The sequence below is a fragment of the Saccopteryx bilineata genome, chromosome 3, assembly GCF_036850765.1.
Source record: "Saccopteryx bilineata isolate mSacBil1 chromosome 3, mSacBil1_pri_phased_curated, whole genome shotgun sequence".
Classification (NCBI taxonomy): Eukaryota; Metazoa; Chordata; class Mammalia; order Chiroptera; family Emballonuridae; genus Saccopteryx; species Saccopteryx bilineata.
The window spans coordinates 120,794,086-120,812,253 of NC_089492.1; the positions used below are offsets into that span (position 1 = coordinate 120,794,086).

The following is an 18,168-nucleotide window of genomic DNA, read 5'->3' on the forward strand; positions in this document are numbered from 1 at the left end:
TTAATCCCTGGTAAGGGCATATACAATAAACACATAAATAAGTGGGAAAACAAATCAGTGTTTCTCTCTCTCTTCCTTCCTCTCTCTCTGAAATTAATAAATAAAAATTTAAAAATATAAAATAAAATGGGACTTAAAAAGGACCTGCATCATAAGGTGGTCATGAGGGTTAAATGAGTTACTATTTGAGTAGACACGAAGGTGCACTGCCCAGATGCCTCTATAGGGGAGAACCTGCTATTCAGATGCAGGGAGGGTGGTTAGCAGACAACCTCCAGCTCTGGGGAACTCCAGCCCGGCTCAGCTGCAGAGCTGCCTTGTCTGAGGCCATGACCTCCCTGGGGAAGCCCACGTTTGGTGACTGAGCAAGGTGGGTGTATAAAGATGGACCATTCCTGTGTGATGCAGGATACCTTGTTGGCAGCACTCACCTCAAGCTTCCCTCCAGGTCAGCAGAGGCTTTGTTTGTTGAGCCTGCGTTGGAGTTTGACTTTTCATTCTTTCTTTTTTTTATTCAATTTTTTTTTTAGAAAGGAGAGACAGTGACAGAGAGAGAGAGAGAGAAAGGGGGGAGGAGCAGAAAGCATCAACTCCCATATCTGCCTTGACAGGACAAGTGCAGGGTTTTGAACCGGCGACCTCAGTGTTCCAGATCGACGCTTTATCCACTGGGCCACCACAGGTCAGGCATTCCTGCTTTCTCTCCCTTCGCTTCAAAGGTGTTAGTCCCTAGTAAATGCTCTAAGCTCTGTCTCAACCACTGTTTCCAGAGAACTTAACCTGTGAAGGCATTGTCAAGTATTCAGAGAAGTACCTGAAGCACAGTGAACACTATGTAAGTGCTTGTTAATAAGATTAAATATGTAATCTGGAAAGATAGCACCTTCATTGATCATCTGTGTCAGAGAAGATGTTATAGTTAATGTTCAATATTAGGTTAAAGAGTCTCAGAATCTACTAATCAAGATGGGGAAACAGTCTGACCAGGAGGTGGCGCAGTGGATAGAATGTGGTACTGGGATGCGGAGGACCCAGGTTCAAAAGCCTGAGGTTGCTGGCTTGAGCGCGGGCTCATCTAGTTTGAGCAAGGCTCACCAGCTTGGACCCAAGGTCGCTGGCTTGAGCAAGGGGTCACTCACTCTGCTGCAGCCCCACAGTCAAGGCACATATGAGAAAGCAATCAATGAACAACTAAGGTATCACAACAAAGAATTGATGCTTCTCATCTCTCTCCATTTCTGTCTGTCCCTATCTGTCCTTCTCTCTGTCTCTGTCACACACAAAAAATAAATAAATTAATTAATTTTAAAAGATGGGTAAACAATAATACCACCAGTACAGCTATTGCACTGCTATGTGCTTTGGGCTTTCCCCCCCCAATTTTATCTTTCCTGTGTTTGATCTTACCAATTCAATTTTTCATCACTTACAAGGGTATTTTCTAACATTTAAAATTTAGATTCAACACCTTTGGCTAATGTCCTAACATGAACTTACATATAACCCTGATGGCACCTAGAATCCAGACTTCTGAGTCTTCACATGTCAACCCAAGGAGGATTGACTGGTCTCAGGCTGTGTAACAGGAGGGAAATGAGTGGATTCTGGCCTTGGGACCCTGGAGTCTTCAACAACTCTGAGAGTCCTCAACAGTTCTTTAACTACAGATCTGTGGCTGTGCATTATTTATCAATTCATTCATTCACTCAGTCATTCAATCAATAAATCTTCACTGCTCACTGCTATGAAGAGGAAAGACAATCCCCTGCTCTTAAGGCCACACCAGGTCATAAGAAGACAATTGCAGATGGAGTAAATACTGTGGACAAGATGACTCCACAGTAAAGAGCCCTGTCTAGGGCCCATATGAAAGAAGGCTCTTGCAGGAGGTGACATTTGAGTTAAGTACTTAAGGAAGAGACACCAGACAAGTGCCTGGGGAAACATGTTCCAGGCAAGAGGAACAGCAAATGGAATGAGTGTTCCTGGCTGTTAGAAGAACACAGAAGCGTCCAGTTCTGGCTGAATAGTAGTAAGCCAGGGAGAACATGGTACCCACCTGAAGTTGGAGAGATAGGGCCAGATCCTGGAGGGCCTTAAAAACCATGGAAAGAAATCAGAGTTTTATTCTAAATACCATGAAAACCACCAAATGAGTTTAAGGAGGGTTGACATTACACAATTTACATTTCTAAAAGATCACACTGACTAAACACAAACTCAACATCGAATAAGGGAACTGAATTACAATTTACTAAAAGATGTGGTTAGTCTCAGAGTCCTGGGTGATGCTCTATGTTCACATTGTGTAAAAATTTCTAAGGGCTTTGGGCCAACCTGTAATTGTTTTATCAGTTGCTCTTAGGACACTAAGCATAAACAACATTGTACGTCACTTAAAAACATCACTAGACGAGCCTGACTAGGCAGTGGCACAGTGGATACAGTGTTGAACTGGGACGTGGAGGACCCAAGTTCAAGTCCCCGAAGTCACTGGCTTGAGCGTGAGATCATAGACATGACCCCATGGTCGCTGGCTTGAGCCCAAAGATGGCTGGCTTGAAGCCCAAGGTCGCTGGCTAGAGCAAGGGGTCACTCTCTCTGCTGTAGCCCCCCAGTCAAGGCACATATGAGAAAGCAATCAATGAACAACTAAGGAGCTGCAACAAAGAATTGATGCTTCTCATCTCTCTCCCTTCCTCTCTGTCTGTCCCTATCTATCTCTCTCCTGACTCTCTCACTGTCTCTGTCAAAAAAATTAAAAACAAATAAAAATAATAAAACCATCACTAGACCTGAAAGAACACTCGTTCTGCCCATACTCAGAAATTCTACTTATCCTCTCTCCTCACTAAACTCATTCCTTCCTTCTTATTTCTATTTGTAACATCATCTGGCATTAGATCTGTATGAATCATCTAGAGCCAACCCTTAGTTGAAACTTCTCTAGAATAATTGTTAGCTGTTTCACTTTGATTTGAAATGGGGTAGTCTTTTTTTGGCATGTCCTGGCTATGGCATTAGTCTGTCAACCATGACTAAAAGAGAAAAGGGTTGAGTATTGGCCTCCTGAAAGACAGAAACTCCTGTCTTCCAAAAGACCATATGTAAATAGGTTATGTTTGTTTTTAATTTTCTCTTGCAGGCTGAGAACTGACTTACCAAAGACAAGCTGTGGAGGAGAGTCCAGAGCTAATGGAAGGTGAAGGGAAGAGTCTGAATGGCCAGGAATGAAGTGAGCTAAGCTGTCACCTGAAAAGCTGAAATTACCATGGAAAATGAGCTATTTGGTATTATTATGTGCCATTCAACTGATGTGTAAAGTGGGCAGAATAGGCCAGGAATCCAGTTATGTGTGCGAAGATTCCAATTCGGTGTCAAGGAAAGCAACTGTTACCAGAGAAAGTTTTGAAGGACAGATATTTAATACTTGTATCTGCCTCAGTCATCTCAAAAAAGAAAGAAGAAGAAAAAGAAGGAGGAGGAGGAGGAGGAGGAGGAGGAGGAGGAGGAGAAGAAGAAGGGGAGGAGGAGGGGGGAGGGGAGGAGAGAAGGAGGAGTAAGAATTTCCACTCTCCTCTTGATGGACATTAAATCGATGGGATCAAAAGCAAGCACAGCTACTTCACTTCCTCTCCCCAAGTTACTTTCATTTATTTCTTGTAACTAAAATGAAAATTGTCTGTCTTTTCCCTTCCTCCCTCTACCCTGCCTTACTTACACACACACACACACACACACACACACACACACCAGGCAATCTGGAAAAGTTGTGCAGAGCCAAACCCTCCTTAATTTATAGAATTCCAACTGATTTGTAGGTTTGGAAGCAGCACCAAGCCAAGCAAGGCCAAAGTTGTGGATGAATGAAATGTAATGACTTAAGTCAGTATAGACTGCCAATCTGAACTTCTGCAATTTAGAACATTTCTTTAATTCTTCACTTAATCTTTCTCTATGAGATAAATATCATTTGAACAATTCAGGCCTAAATTCAATGCATATCAGATAAACTAAATTTAGATAGAAAACATGTGATCTGATTGGAGGTGGAATGGAACCAGCCTTCATTTTTTTATTTTCTGGGCTGTGTTGCTATGCTGGCGGGGGAGCTCTTAGACCTATTCTGAATACTGTCAGATGGAAGAGGCAGTGTGCAGGTAGGAATATATAATATGAGAAGGGTAGAAATACCCCTTAAAAAATCATATCTAAAAGTGGGGCAAATACTTTAAGTTCAAGTGTGTATGTGGTTGTTTTTTTTATTTTTAAGAACATAAAATAAATAATGAAGTCTGTTTCTCTGAATCATTCTAATTAGTCAAATTTGGGTGCCAAGTTTAAATTCCCAGGTCTCCTCTGGCTGGTGTCTGTGCAGAAGCTGTGCAGTGCTAATCCCTACTCTGTGTAGTTCACCTTGTAAATCACCCAAACACGGTTCCTCCAAAAATCAAACTACCATCTGGCAGCATGCCTCCCTAATTTTCCTCCACTTCAGTCAGGATTTCCAAATGACTGCTAGATCTGAATCTTGGTCTCCTTTCATCCAGCTAGTTTCCATGAAACTACAAAACTAAAAAACCCTTTATGCCACTTGACAACAAGAAAATAAAATCACAGAGGCAATGAAAAGGAGGACTGCAAGGCAGCAAAGAAAACAGAAACGTCAAGGATAATGAGAAAAGCGAAGTTAGTCCTGGGGCACATCCCCACCCAGGCTGCCACATTCCTCATTGGTAAAAGAACAGATCCCATCCACCTCCTGGAATCACCAAAAGGTTAGGCTGGCGAGAAGGCGCACAAATACATCCTTGGCTCTCAAACACACAAAGCCCTGCTAGAAAGAATCTTAAAATATCTTTCATTCATGCCGCCAGTTTCAAAAGCTGGAAGCAATATCCTTTCTGTTTCACTCAGCAGACTGCTTTCTGGATCCCGCTCATTGAGGGTTCTGGTTACCTTTCACAGGAGTAAGCTTTCTCGGGAAAGGGTGCATGCACTTCGTCAACGACAGGCTAAAGGGCCCACAGTGACAGCCCCGGGGCAGGAAGCAGCACATGCCTTTGAAGCCTTGAACTCCTCCTGGGAATGGGTTCATTATTCTTCAGCGAGGAGGTTTTCTGAAATCAATCCTTCCTGCGCTAAGTAATTAAAACACAAGCAGGAGGTTGGTTCTAGTTTCCTCGTAAATAAACCGAAAATAATGAAATGTTAGGAACTGGCATTGACTGCCAAGTTTTATGGCTGTCCCCTAATTACTTCGCTACAACACAAATTTTTGTGTGTGTTCAACATAATTATTTTAGGAACCGTGGCCGTAGTTCCTAAGAACTTTAATTATGAATTGAGAGAGAGAAATATAGCTTGATAAATGTTTGCCCTCCTACCTAACTAGGTAAACAAAGGGGTGCTGAGTTTGAATATTGTGCTGCCTACATGAATATTTATCATGAGCAGAGACCAGCCTGACAAACAAAGACGGAGAATGATAGAGAGTTGAAAGCCTGACCCGCCTGTAAACGGTGCAGTGCTCTGCTCCTCACTGCAGCTGCTCTCTGGGGTCTGGTGGGGAGGGAATCAAACCACAGGGTAAAGAAGGTAAACATTTGGGAAACTTTAATTGTACGGTATTTACAGGTGTGGAGAGAACATTATGTTTATACAAAAAATAAACATGACAATATTATGGACCAGAATGCAAAATTCACACAGACTTCTCATTACAAAGACATTACATCCACAGGGGCCCTCATAGGTCCCTCTTCATTTTAGGGGTTCTCTGTGCAACCTTAATGTCAGGAAATGTACCTACAGGGTCAGGAAACAATGACTTGACAAATAAAAAGGAAGGTGTTTCTGATGTGCAAGTTTCTACTCTGGATTAAATTGGATAAATTTCATGCCATATATATAAATAGAAATAGGAATTTTTAATAGGAATTTACATTTTTTATTTATTGATTGATGTTTTTAGAGAGAGAAAGATCAATTTGTTGTTCCACTGTATCTATGCATTCACTGGCTGATTCTTGTACGCGCCCCCTTTTACAAAACAACCCTCTAATGAACTGAGCTACCTCATCAGGGCAATAAGAGGAATTTTAAAGCACCTTCTAGATAACTGGTCCTTTGCCCTCCCCCCAACATTTGTTAATGTCTGAGGACATATTGTGGTTGTCACAGTGGGAAGGGGGATACTACTGGCATTTAGCGTTCAATAGCCTTTAAAATAGATAGCCCCCAACAAAGAATTTCCCAGCCTATTATGACAATAGTGCTGAGGTTGAGAACTCCAGCCCTAACCAATGTGTATATACACCAAGATAGAAAACAAGTGGTCTAAAGCAGCTGTCCCCAATCCCCGGGCTGTGGACCAGTACCGGTCTGTGGGCCATTTGGTACCAGTCAGCAGAGAAAGAATAAATAACTTACATTATTTCCATTTTGTTTATATTTAAGTCTGAACAATGTTTTATTTTTTTAAAATGACCAGATTCCCTCTGTTACATCCGTCTAAGACTCACTCTTGACGCTTGTCTCAATCACATGATACATTTATCTGTCCCACCCTAAAGGCCGGTCCATGAAAATATTTTCTGACATTAAACCAGTCTGTGGCCCAAAAAAGGTTGGGAACCACTGGTCTAAAGGTCAAAGTCAGGCCCAGCAAAAGTCTAAGAAGGCAATGATAGTAAAAGGGAAGGAGGCACAAGTCTCAGACCAGGGCAGGAGCCAAAAGGCAGCATCTAGAATAGGGGTCAGGAAATTTTTTGGCTGAGAGAGCCATGGACGCCACATATTTTAAAATGTAATTCCATGAAAGCCATACAACAACCCATGTACGTTAGGCATTATCCAATAAAAATTTGGGGTTGTCCCGGAGGACAGCTGTGATTGGCTCCAGTCACCCGCAACCATGAACATGAGCGGTAGGAAATGAATGGATTGTAATACATGAGAATGTTTTATATTTTTAACATTATTATCTTTTTTTTTTTAAAGATTTGTCTGTGAGCCAGATGCAGCCATCAAAAGAGCCACATCTGGCTCACGAGCCATAGGCTCCTGACCCCTGATCTAGAAACAGAGTTCTCGTTGCCAGGTCAAGAGAGAAGTACGTTTAGAATTCAGACCATGAACGGAACTGCAATGTGGTCTTCCAAGACTTGTTTCTGTGGGACTGGAAGTTGCTGGTATGCATATGGTTGGAGATGTGCTATCTCCAGAAAGCTGCCTTAATCCTCCAAATGGGAGTAAGCCCCCCCACACACACACACACATACACATACACAGTGCTCAGGCTTTAGATCTGAGGCTTTTATTATGTTACCCATCACCACATTCTGTCTTGGTACCCCAAGTAAGTTGCTGTAAGCTCCTTGAGGACAAGACTTGCATATTTTCAAATATGTTTTTTGGTCCATGATGTCATAGCACATAGCAATACTCACTGAAAAGCTGCTGAAGTGCTGGACTCTCCTCTCAATATAAGAAATTCTGCATGTATGTACATTTGAATAAAATTATTAACTAGAAAGGAGAAAGGACTTGATCTACTCTTTCATCTGAAAAGGCCATTTAGCAAAGTCTATCTTGAAATACCTATTTATAGTTCTTTTTAATGCTAACCATTTATGTGACTGCTTTCCCAGCTTCTTTAGCCTTTTTAGCAGTTTCCAGTAGTAACGCAGTCCATCTTGAAAATTTTACCATTGCATTTCATAAAAGGGTCACAATCTTGGTGAATGTTTTTTTGACACAAATGCCTGCAATCGAAACATGGAACTAAGTTTTTTTATCCTTCACTATGCAACTAAAACAATGTTTTTAAGTTCTATAACCCACTAATTTGCTAATGACATTTCTCTCTGGAAGGAGTAGTTCAACTCTGCTCAGTTTTAATTATAACAAAAAATTCACTTAGGCTTTTCCCTGCTTTCCATATTCAAAATGAACCATTTTATAGGTTGAAAAGAAATTGAGCATTTTTGAAATAAGAGGCAATTTTCCATGTTAAAGTATCCTGGGCAGGTTCAGTACTTTCCTATTCTTTACATTACCAAAATGTAAGAAACTCATCAAAAGCAATCCAAATACCTTCAACTCTATTTACAAAACAAATCAAAGGGTTATTCTTCACCCTACACACACAAAACCACTTATTAAAAGATTGAACCCAAGGTTATTTTTTTTTCAGCAGCACCTACTCTCAAATCTATTTAGATGTAGATGCTACTTACACAGCTTTTCAAAAACCAGAAGAACTTTGTAGAAGCCAAGAAGAAATGATGAAAATGAGCCCAACCCCTTAATTTTGCAGTGAGGAAACAGACTTAGAAGTCGATATGAACTCTCAAAGCTACCTAATGACAACAGCTAGGACTTATCAAGGGCCCTTGGTTTCTCACATCATCACCACTTCCACTGTGTCAAAGCTGCCATTATATCTCACTTGGACTGGTGCAGCAGCCTTCTAAGGCCTGCTTCTGCCCCACCCTCCCCACAAAGGCCCACCGGTCCACATAGTAGCCAGAGGACTGCAGCTACAACAGAAGACAAACTATGTCACTCCTTTGCTGAGAAACCTCCAATGTCTTCTCAGCTCTCCTGTGTAAAAGCCTATCCTTACATGGTTTACATGGTCCATTTCTAATTACATACTTATCTGTTCAGTTGCTGCACCTCAGTTGTACCCAACACTTTCTTCATATACTTCACCCTGGGGATTTTCCCCTTTTAGTTCCCTCAGCCAACAATTCCTTCTTTCAGACTTCCAAATGACACCCTCCCTCCCTTTAGGGATCTTCTCAAACATCATTTTTCCATTGGTGGCCTCTCTGACCACCCTTTGCCCAACTCTTATCTCTCTCTCTCTCTCCCATCTTACTTGCTTTACTGGTTTGTTGTTTTTTTAAATTTTGACCAGTTGACATATATTTATTTATTTATTAACTGCCTTTCCCTATGTGTCAAGTGCTATTCTAAGGAGGGTACAGGAACCAACCTATGTATCTCCCCTATAAATGAGATAGGCACTATCTTCATCATCAAGCACTGTCACCTCTGGTTCACAGGTAAAGAAACTGAGTCACAGAGAAGTTTAGTAACTTGTCCAAAATCAGCCAGCTACTCAATGGCAGAACCAGGATTTGAACCAGACTCTTTAACCATCATGATGTATTATGTCACTAATGGCAACTTCAACGACACCAGACTCTCAGAAATTTTACTGAAGTACACTTTCGAAATGCCAATAGTTTTCTACAACTGCCTAATATTTAAAGTAAGCAATAAAATGTGATTTTATTGAACTAAGATTGGTAAACAAGCAAAACTGTGATCCACAGCTATGCGGCACTTCAGCATCTAATTCAGAGAACACACAGACGACTGGACAGGCAGGTAATTCCTACTCAACTGAGATTACACCAATTAGCTCCAGTCCATAAAGAGAAAGTTAAGACACAAAAGCCACAGTGATGTTTCAGACCACACAGCCAGCAACAGTGGCTGGAAGGGAGCCTCTGAGGGCCCCTCTGGGATTGCACATGCTTGCTACTTATTAGTGTAAAACACTCTGGTGATTCACACATGGAATGTTTAATATCACCTAATAGAGGGTATGTTGATACAGCTTTATCTGAGAAAGTTACATAATCATCCTAATGTGAAAATGCCATAAAGGAATCTGTGCCTTGGAATAAAGAGGGGCACACCCCCTGGATATTACTCCACAAAGGATTATCAGGAGATTTTCAGTAACAAATTTACTACCCTAGACTGGGCAGGTGTCTTGTAAAAACCAAAAACGGCCCAATGGAAGAACTTTAAGGACAGTGGCTGTGCCCATTTCAGTTTGGTAAGACTTAGCCAGATCCCTGCCCGAAAGAGCCTCCAGGGATCCCCAGGCTTGCTCATTCTTCCACAGGAGATAGGCCTGTTCTGTACCTAATCTCCTGGGATATAAAAGAGTCTACCATGAACCCTCTCTGCCTCAAGCTTTGGGGTCACATATTTAGTTATGCAAGCCTAGAGGCCTTTCATTACCTTTCTACCCTAGAGAGCAGAAAGACTCTTTCCTCTCACATTTTTGGAATTCTCTGAAAGAAAACTCGAGCACTGGAATGACACCCCCACCCCGTCTTCCCTTGACCTCGGCCTCCACAGTCCCACCTGCCCCAGGACGTGGCCGGAGAAGGAAGGCGGTTGGCTAGAAGGGAGGGGCGGGGATGTCACAAGCACCTGTCACCTGGCAGGCTCCCTCACTTCCCCACCGCCCCAGCCCCACCCACCCTCTACTCCCCGAAGGGCCAACAAGGCCCTCGCCCTCGCGCGCGCCCCTACCTGGACAGGCCCGTCCCTCCCGCCCCAGCCTCCTGCCACCGTCCAATGGCCAAGGGGCAGGACAAGCTGAGCAAGCTGCGGCAGCCCAGCTGGGTCCCCGCCCTGTTCCCGGTTCCCAAGCCGGGCTCCGGCGGCCTTTAAATGCCGTCCAGGGCCAGCGTGGTGCGGCCCCCGCCATCTTTCTTCTTCGGGCAGCGACAGCAGCACCCTGAGGTAGAAAACAGCACCGACTCCGTCAGTCGCTATCCCAGCGGCAGCGGCCACTTCCGACCTCCGGGCCGGCGCCGCCGCCCCATCCCCTCCCCCACCTCCTGGGCCTGCCAGCCGGGTCCGCGCGGGGCCCCAGGCGTGCGCGCGCTCTTGCGCGCACGCGTGTGTGTGCGCGCCCGAGCCATTCTCGGACCCGCGCCCCCGCCTGGCGCAGGACCGCCCCGGGATCCCCGCCGGCTCGCCGCGTCCCCTGTCCCGCTCCTCCCGGCCTCCAGCCGTGCACCCCGCCGCGCTCTGCAAGAAGATGGCGGGATCGGTGGCCGACAGCGATGCCGTAGTGGTGAGTGTGGCGGGGCGGACCCGAGGCTCCCCCTTCCCGCGGTCCCCCACGCCGCGCCGCCTGCTTCAGTCGAGCTGCGGTGGAGAGGAAGTCGAGCTGCGGTGGAGAGGAGCTGAGGCCCAGCCTGGCGCCCCCCGCGTGGGTAGGCGCCGGGTACCTGTTAGCAGGAGCCGCTGTGTGCGGGCGGCATGGGGGCGGAAGGGGTGCCGGCGGCGGGGGGTTGCTGGCCCAGGGAAGGGTGTTAGGGGGAAGACCGCGGGATGGGGGAGACTGACAGCCCCCTCCGTGCGGTGCAGCCCCGGGCCAGGTTTGTGCTCGTTGCACGTGTGAAGGTGCGCGTGCATGAATGTGTTGGGGCGCGCGCCCCGCGTCCGCCCCCGACCGGGGATTCCCCCTTGGAAATGGGTCCGCGCTGGCGGCTCCCAAGAGAAGTTGAGCGCGGCCGCTGAACTCCAGCCACGTCCCAGAGGACAGGCCTGGGAGACAACCGGTCCAGATGCGTTTGCGGTTGGAGAGGGGCCTGCCCTACAGTGCTGGGTTCTAGCTACCCGATGTGCCTCGACCTTGATTTTGATCTAGATCTGAAGGGTCTGGGGATCTTCAGAGGCTTAGCTACCAGGTGGAAAAGACGGGTTTTGTTCCAGAGGTTTATCCGTTTACTCAATGGACTGTGAGGCGACAACACATGCAGACGCCTCTATTCTGTAAGGGCTGCTGGATTCCGTCAGATTTGTCTAGGTTCTTCCCGGCTTCTTCTCTTACCCCTTACCTCTACCCCGCAACAGAGAGCCTTTAAAAAGCCAATCTTTCTGCTTCTATTTTTAGAAAATAGATGATGGCCATTTAAACAACTCCTTGGGCTCTCCCGTTCAAGCTGACGTGTATTTCCCACGACTGGTAAATGATTTTTTCGTTCTGTGCTCTGTGTCTCTGCCAGTACCCTCTTCCTTTCTAATTGCACTTTCTAATGGGTCAGGTCCTCAGGATCTGAGGGCTTGGCTGTTCCCTTACAGACTGTAAACTTCCTGTGTCCCCTCTCATCCTTTGCAGATAGTTCCATTTTGTGGGCATATTAAAGGTGGCATGAGACCAGGCAAGAAGGTATTAGTGATGGGCATCGTTGACCTCAACCCTGAGAGGTAAGGCAGAGCTATCAGGCAGTTACAAGGCCCTGCCCACTTCTATTTACTGCTCCTCCTCTTCCTCTCCCTGTGGCCACCGTTTCTAGTTGCAAGTGCCAAGAAAGTACCATGTTCCCATGAAAAGAATGTGTATGAATCCCAGCCATCATTTCTCCAGACAGCTATTTATATCAGAGATTATAAATATAGGCCCACATCATTTTCTCTTTGACCCTTAGGGAGGCCAAAAGATTTTTTTAATGAGTTTTAAACTTGGTATTTGGAGCAAGAACTATCAATATAAAGAATAACCAATTTACAAGATATTATTTCCCCTGATCAGTTTTTGAGAATTCTGAAATGGATTAAGATACAGATGTGTGGGTGGTTTGGGGTATTTGAAATCCTGAATATTAGTCATTTGCAATGCCACCAGAGCCTCCTTTATGTAACAAAATGACTGGTCTGCTTGTAATCCTACTTCTCCATACCTAGTCTAACCTCCTGTGTAAAGAAGAGGAGGGTCCCATTAAAAGCAGACAAACCCTGAGAAGGAGAAAATATGGGAGCCTGGGTCATTGTTGAATGTTGTTATATCCAACCCTGAATAAATGAGATGATTTTCTTACCAGCTTTGCGATCAGCTTGACCTGTGGTGACTCAGAAGATCCTCCGGCTGATGTAGCACTTGAACTCAGAGCTGTGTTCACAGACCGGCAGCTGCTCAGAAATTCTTGTGTATCTGGTGAAAGGGGTGAAGAACAATCAGCAATCCCTTACTTTCCATTCATCCCAGACCAGCCATTCAGAGTGAGTACCTCGAGTGCTTCAGTTCCAACCACTGGCAGGGTGGTGTTTTTCTTCTCTAGTGTGTGCCAGGAATGCTTCAAGCAGCCAGAATTTTTGCATGTCCAGGAAATTTGTCTCCCAGTGGTGAAAATATAAAAAAATCTGTTTGCTGATATGAATTAACATTGTCCATGATAGCTCTTGGCTCTGTTTAGCCATTACATTTAGTAAATAAATCTTATTTTACATATCCTGATTATTAAGAATACTTTTCTATGTAGTGCTCAACCTAGTACTAGTATATAATAGAGACTTGTCTCAATCAAAACATATAATTGATTAATAAATATGCATTTTCCTTATTTTTTTTCTCAACCTTTAAGTAGCACTAAAACTTGTTGGCTAAAGAATATAGTGATTACCATTTCATTTTCCAAGGCCTGTCTGTGTCCTTGTTTTCCCTTCTACATTAAGTAGTCTCAGTATGTTTCATTGTCACAGGCTGTGTGACAATTTGTGTGGCTGACAAATTCCTTCCCTTGGGCTTAGGAGAGTATAGATTTGTTCCCCTCTATCTGGTGAGCAGGCAGCACAGCCCAAACTTCCCATCCAGTTAAGCTTCATTAGCAGCATCTTCCTCTATGAAGGAAAATGCCAAGAGATGCGAGTCAATAATGTGTTAGGAAAGGATTTACTGAAATGTCAGGCCCGGTAATAAAGTTACCCACCTTGTTAACAAAAATCTCAATGATGACAATTCAGTTAAAAGCTCTTGTGTTGCATATACTCCTAATAAAGTAGTATTACCTACTTATTGCTCTTCATCTAGAAATTTACAAGGCCTTATGAAGAAGTAATTATTTTTCTCCCCATCTTATAGGCTGGGGGAAAAATAAGAATCCATGACTTTTCACATCAATGATAGAATTGAGATTGTTGCCCTTCTAATCATGGTCTGGGGAAGGCACCCCTACCCAGTATCCCTGGCCTCGCCTTTCTGTAGGATGGTAATGGTCCCTTTGGCTCCTCTTGACTATGACGGTTTCTTAATTATGAATCTGAATGCATAGCTCACAAGTGTGAGTAACCAGAGTTTCTGACTGCCAAGAGGAATAGAATGCTCCCCAACAACAAAATTGAAATTAAGTCTGCCCTTCTTGGTGATATGCTTTTAGTAATAATATGAATTAAATGTGACTAATATCACATATGGAGTCTCTTCTTGCATGGTGACTACTAATGCTTTTAATAAATACATAGCACCGAACCCATGATTAAACTCTGGTGAATTGCTTAAGTTAAGAAAAAGAGGAAGAAAAAGCTTTTACCATATGGAATCAGTATTTCTGTTTGGCTTACTTAACAAAGCTTTGTTAATTATATATCCTTGGTCCAATGGTAATTACTGTGTAACCTCTCTGCTTTAGTGTTTCCCAGGTTCGAATGTCTAGACTATTACATGTATGCTACTACTAGGGACCAGTTTTGCCTTGTGAGGGGCTCCTCTGAAGGTAGGATAAATTGTTCAGGGGGAATGACAGTGGAGGCATCAAGAGCCATGTAAATAAAGCTATGCTACCTTCCCTTTCTGGGGCGCAAAGAGAAGGGAGAGATGTTAAGTCATGAGCAATTCTAAATCTTTAAAGGATATTAAATAGTGCAGAGTAATAGTTGGTAAAGTCTGTTCCTCCTCCCAGCAAAAGCAGAATCTCCTTGGAACTTGGTGGAAATGTAGATTTTTAGAATTTACCCTAGACCTACTAGATTGAAAATTTGGGTTTGTAGTCCATCAATCTGTGTTCTAACAAACCTTCTGAACAATACCAGTGTACTCCAACATGTGAGAATCATTGAAGATGTTGCCTTTCTTTCTCTAAAATGAAGTATTGTTTGTTTTCCCCAGCAGGGTTCATTGAAATTGTGAACTGACATTATTATTTTGTTTCTTGAAGGTGGAAATCCTCTGTGAGCACCCACGTTTCAGAGTGTTTGTGGATGGACATCAACTTTTTGATTTTTACCACCGTGTTCAAACATTATCTGCAATTGATACCATAAAGATAAATGGGGACCTCCAGATCACTAAACTTGGCTGATGTTTAAACCACCTCTATTTCAAATAGGATCAGGTGCCACAACTATCTGACTGTTGGTCTGGAAGAAGTGTCTTAGCAAAATATGGAGACTTAAAAAGAAAACAAAAACAAAAGGCAAGCTTCATGGTCTCTTCTTTGCAATTTGAACCCAAAATGACAACTTCAAATGAGGTTTGCTCTTAGGAAGCTGTCGGAACAAAGACACCGAGCCATTATTCCCAGAGAAAAATACATTTATGCTGGATTTTATTAAGACTAAACTGAAATGGATTTGTGATTTGGTAGCAAGTTCTTCATCTTTTCAAAGCAAGGTGATGTTTAGAAACAAAAGTGCTAAAGACAAAATAACAACAACAAAGACGGTACACCGAAAATCAACTCGTTTCTGCACTGAAGTGTAATTGCGTAGCACAACCAACATTTTAGTCAGGGTAATTTACATAGAATGTAGGTTGTTCAAGGTTTGTTTGGTTTTTTGTTTTTGGGGGGGTTTTTTGCACAGCATAATGTTAATTCAGATTTTTAAAGCTTTCTCATATTTATTTATACTCAACATATGTATTAGAGAATGATTACTATCTCAAGAAAAACAAGTTATGAACTTTTGAATGTACAAATATCTTAGGTCCATGGGGGAAAAGAACATTACAATCCTAAAACAGGTGAATTTCTACCTTAAAGAATTGAGTCATATCCTCCAGACCTCTAAATTTAGAATCACTTGATATAAATTGCTGTAAGTGCTTTTGGGTAGGCTTTACAACATTTCGGTAAAACTGCTTTTTTTGAGTTTTGACAATTAATGTAAAATTCTATTCACATTGCTTTTTCTCACTGTGAATTAACACAGTATTGGCTTCCTTAAGACTGACTAGCTACTTTTCCCTAGATTAACATAATGGCTCCTTATGTTCCTATTAAACTAATTGACACCATGTAAGAGGTGATTGTCTGGACAATTTTTAAATGACTATTATATAAACTGTTAAGAGTATAATATGAAAATGATTCTGGAATGCAGTGTAAAGCAGAAGCAAATGGCCCCAAATAACTTACTTACAAATAATTTATATCAACTTCAGCTATTAGTTCATTGTATCACTTTTATTATGTGACCCTCACCAGCAACCCTAAGCAATGCCTTTGCAGCTTCAGAGGAGAGGATGCTTCCTATTTTGTTGGCTCTGCTGAGATACTAGGGTAAGACAGGATTCAGATTAGGAAATGATCCAATTAGTTTATTTGAAAGGTTAACTCTGAGAACTCCAGGTCTTTGGGTCCTGCCAATATTGTGAATGCTTCCTAAGAAGTTGTAGGAGTTTCCCTGCACTTGTGGGACTGATCAGACAGCAGTGTCTCTCTGACGAGCCAGAAGGAGACTGCACTATAAATGTCATCAAGAGGCAAGGGATAGTAGGAGTTCTGGGTGTTGAACTTCCCAAACTGCATTGGCCCTGGAGGGAAGGACCCTTGGTATTGCTTTGGTCAGGTAGTAAAGGTGGGGGAGAAAGGGTGCTAGGGTGGGGGTGTATTTATATATAATTTAGGTTTTGTTTGTATAGCATACCGCGTCTTGTTATGACACGTTCTTGTCCTGCTTTGCTTTGAGTTTTTTTACACAACATGCAGAGGCACTGAAGTGGCCACGTCATTTTCACGTGTCAAGAATGTAGACAGTGTTTCGATACCAAAGTCTAAGAAAAAGAAAACTAAAATTGTGAATTTCTTTATAGGTGATATATTTGGATTCTTCTAACCTTTCAAACTGTGAGCACAGTTCCATTGTGTTATATAAGAAGATACTTTACCCAACAAGACTGGCTGAGCACTGAAAAGCTTTATGGACCAGCTGACTTAATCAGCCATATTCAGCCAAGAGGGCTGTCTGTGGCTCCAGGTGTTTTCAAGCCAGTGATTAACTTCTCATGGCTCATAAAGCCACAAGCTTTTAAGGAGTGTTTGTAGAGAAGCTTAGAGAGCACCCTGAAATATATTTGTAGGGTTTTGATTCTACTTATGGTAGAAGACCCCCACAGGAGGTTTCATTTGAGTGGACATCTATTCCCACCCACTGCATAATTCAACAGAAATTAGAGGAGTTGGGAGTGTAACTGATTGGAAGTGACACTCTGTACTCTCTACCTATCAGCTAACTGGTTAGCAGCCAAGCCCTTAGGCAGCTTAGTGTAAAGACTGGCTGTTAACCCTTCATTTCTCTATGAGGTGAGTGGGAACCCCTTGGTTAAGCCTATTGGAATTACTCTAACTGATATGATAGTTTGATTCAGATATAGGTCAATCAGCAGGGGTCTAATCCAGCTGTACTAATTGTTAACTATAAACTGGAATTCACATCCTTTCGGCATGTGAGGTCCCAGGTGGGCATTCAGGACAGAAAGTGCAATTTCAAGCTTCACGGGAAAGCATTTGGGTGTGTAAAGAGTTACATCTGAGCAGACCCCTCATTTTGCAATGTGACCAAAACCAAGGAGTGTAACTAACAATCAGGCTCTGGGGGAATAAAAGATAGGCTTTAGACAATCTGTCCATTTCTACATCAAAATGGAGTGATGTTTGTATCTACTTAAAAGTTAATAGATGTGACTTCTACTCCCTGGGCTATCCCAGAATTGTCTTAAAATTCTTCTTTTTCTTTTTTTTTTTTTTTTTTAATTTGAAACCCCATTTCAACTCTTGCCAACCTCAGTTCAAAACTCTCTAAGAGATCACTCAGAATTGATGGTGATTTGTTAAAATGGCAAATATTTTAATTTGTATTAAAAAGAAAATATCCAGAAAGAGGGAGGGAGCCCTGTTGCAGTGGGAGAAACATCCTTGGCATTTTCTGGCATTAATGTAGGAATAATGTTCCTCTGATGAAATATTTTCAAAGAAACACTTTCTTATTTACTGTGTGGTGTAAAATGTGCTAAATGTGTTCTTACATTATTATGTCACTGCTGAAAGTTATTTGCACTATAATAAAGGAATTTTCTACAAAATGGTTTCCAGTTGATAACATGCTAAATTTGGCACCAGGTGTGATGTACCCTGTATAGCAGTGTTCCCTCACTTTCACTCATGCTCCAAGACTCATGTTCCTGTGCATCCCATACTGATTAACTGATCAAGGGAAGGAAATTTCCTCACAGCCCTCGGAGACCTAATGAGTTTATGTTGTGTATGCAGTATATTCTTTTTAAATAAAATTTACATACAGTACATTCACGGCCTGACCTGTGGTGGCGCGGTGGATAAAGCGTCAACC

General features: G+C 42.8%; 2 protein-coding genes across 2 annotated transcripts in view; one reads left to right on the top strand and one right to left on the bottom strand.

Moving 5' to 3' along the window:
• The window catches only part of PELI1 (pellino E3 ubiquitin protein ligase 1), a 1,042,993-nt gene that overhangs the window by 409,579 nt on the left and 615,246 nt on the right, over positions 1-18,168 (bottom strand). The gene's annotated exons all lie outside the window — the stretch shown is intronic.
• On the top strand, positions 10,315-17,479 carry LGALSL (galectin like). Its single transcript, XM_066267237.1, has 5 exons — positions 10,315-10,894; positions 11,720-11,791; positions 11,945-12,033; positions 12,648-12,825; positions 14,757-17,479. The coding sequence occupies exons 1-5, from the start codon at positions 10,859-10,861 to the stop codon at positions 14,898-14,900; spliced, it is 519 nt and encodes a 172-aa protein (XP_066123334.1). The 5' UTR covers positions 10,315-10,858; the 3' UTR covers positions 14,901-17,479.

Excerpts from the sequence above, each read along its gene's own strand:
- LGALSL (XM_066267237.1), top strand. The coding sequence starts at position 10,859 with ATGGCGGGATCGGTGGCCGACAGCGATGCCGTAGTG. Across the intron at positions 10,895-11,719 it reads CCGACAGCGATGCCGTAGTG|AAAATAGATGATGGCCATTT; the intron begins GTGAGTGTGGCG and ends TTCTATTTTTAG. Across the intron at positions 12,826-14,756 it reads TCCCAGACCAGCCATTCAGA|GTGGAAATCCTCTGTGAGCA; the intron begins GTGAGTACCTCG and ends TGTTTCTTGAAG.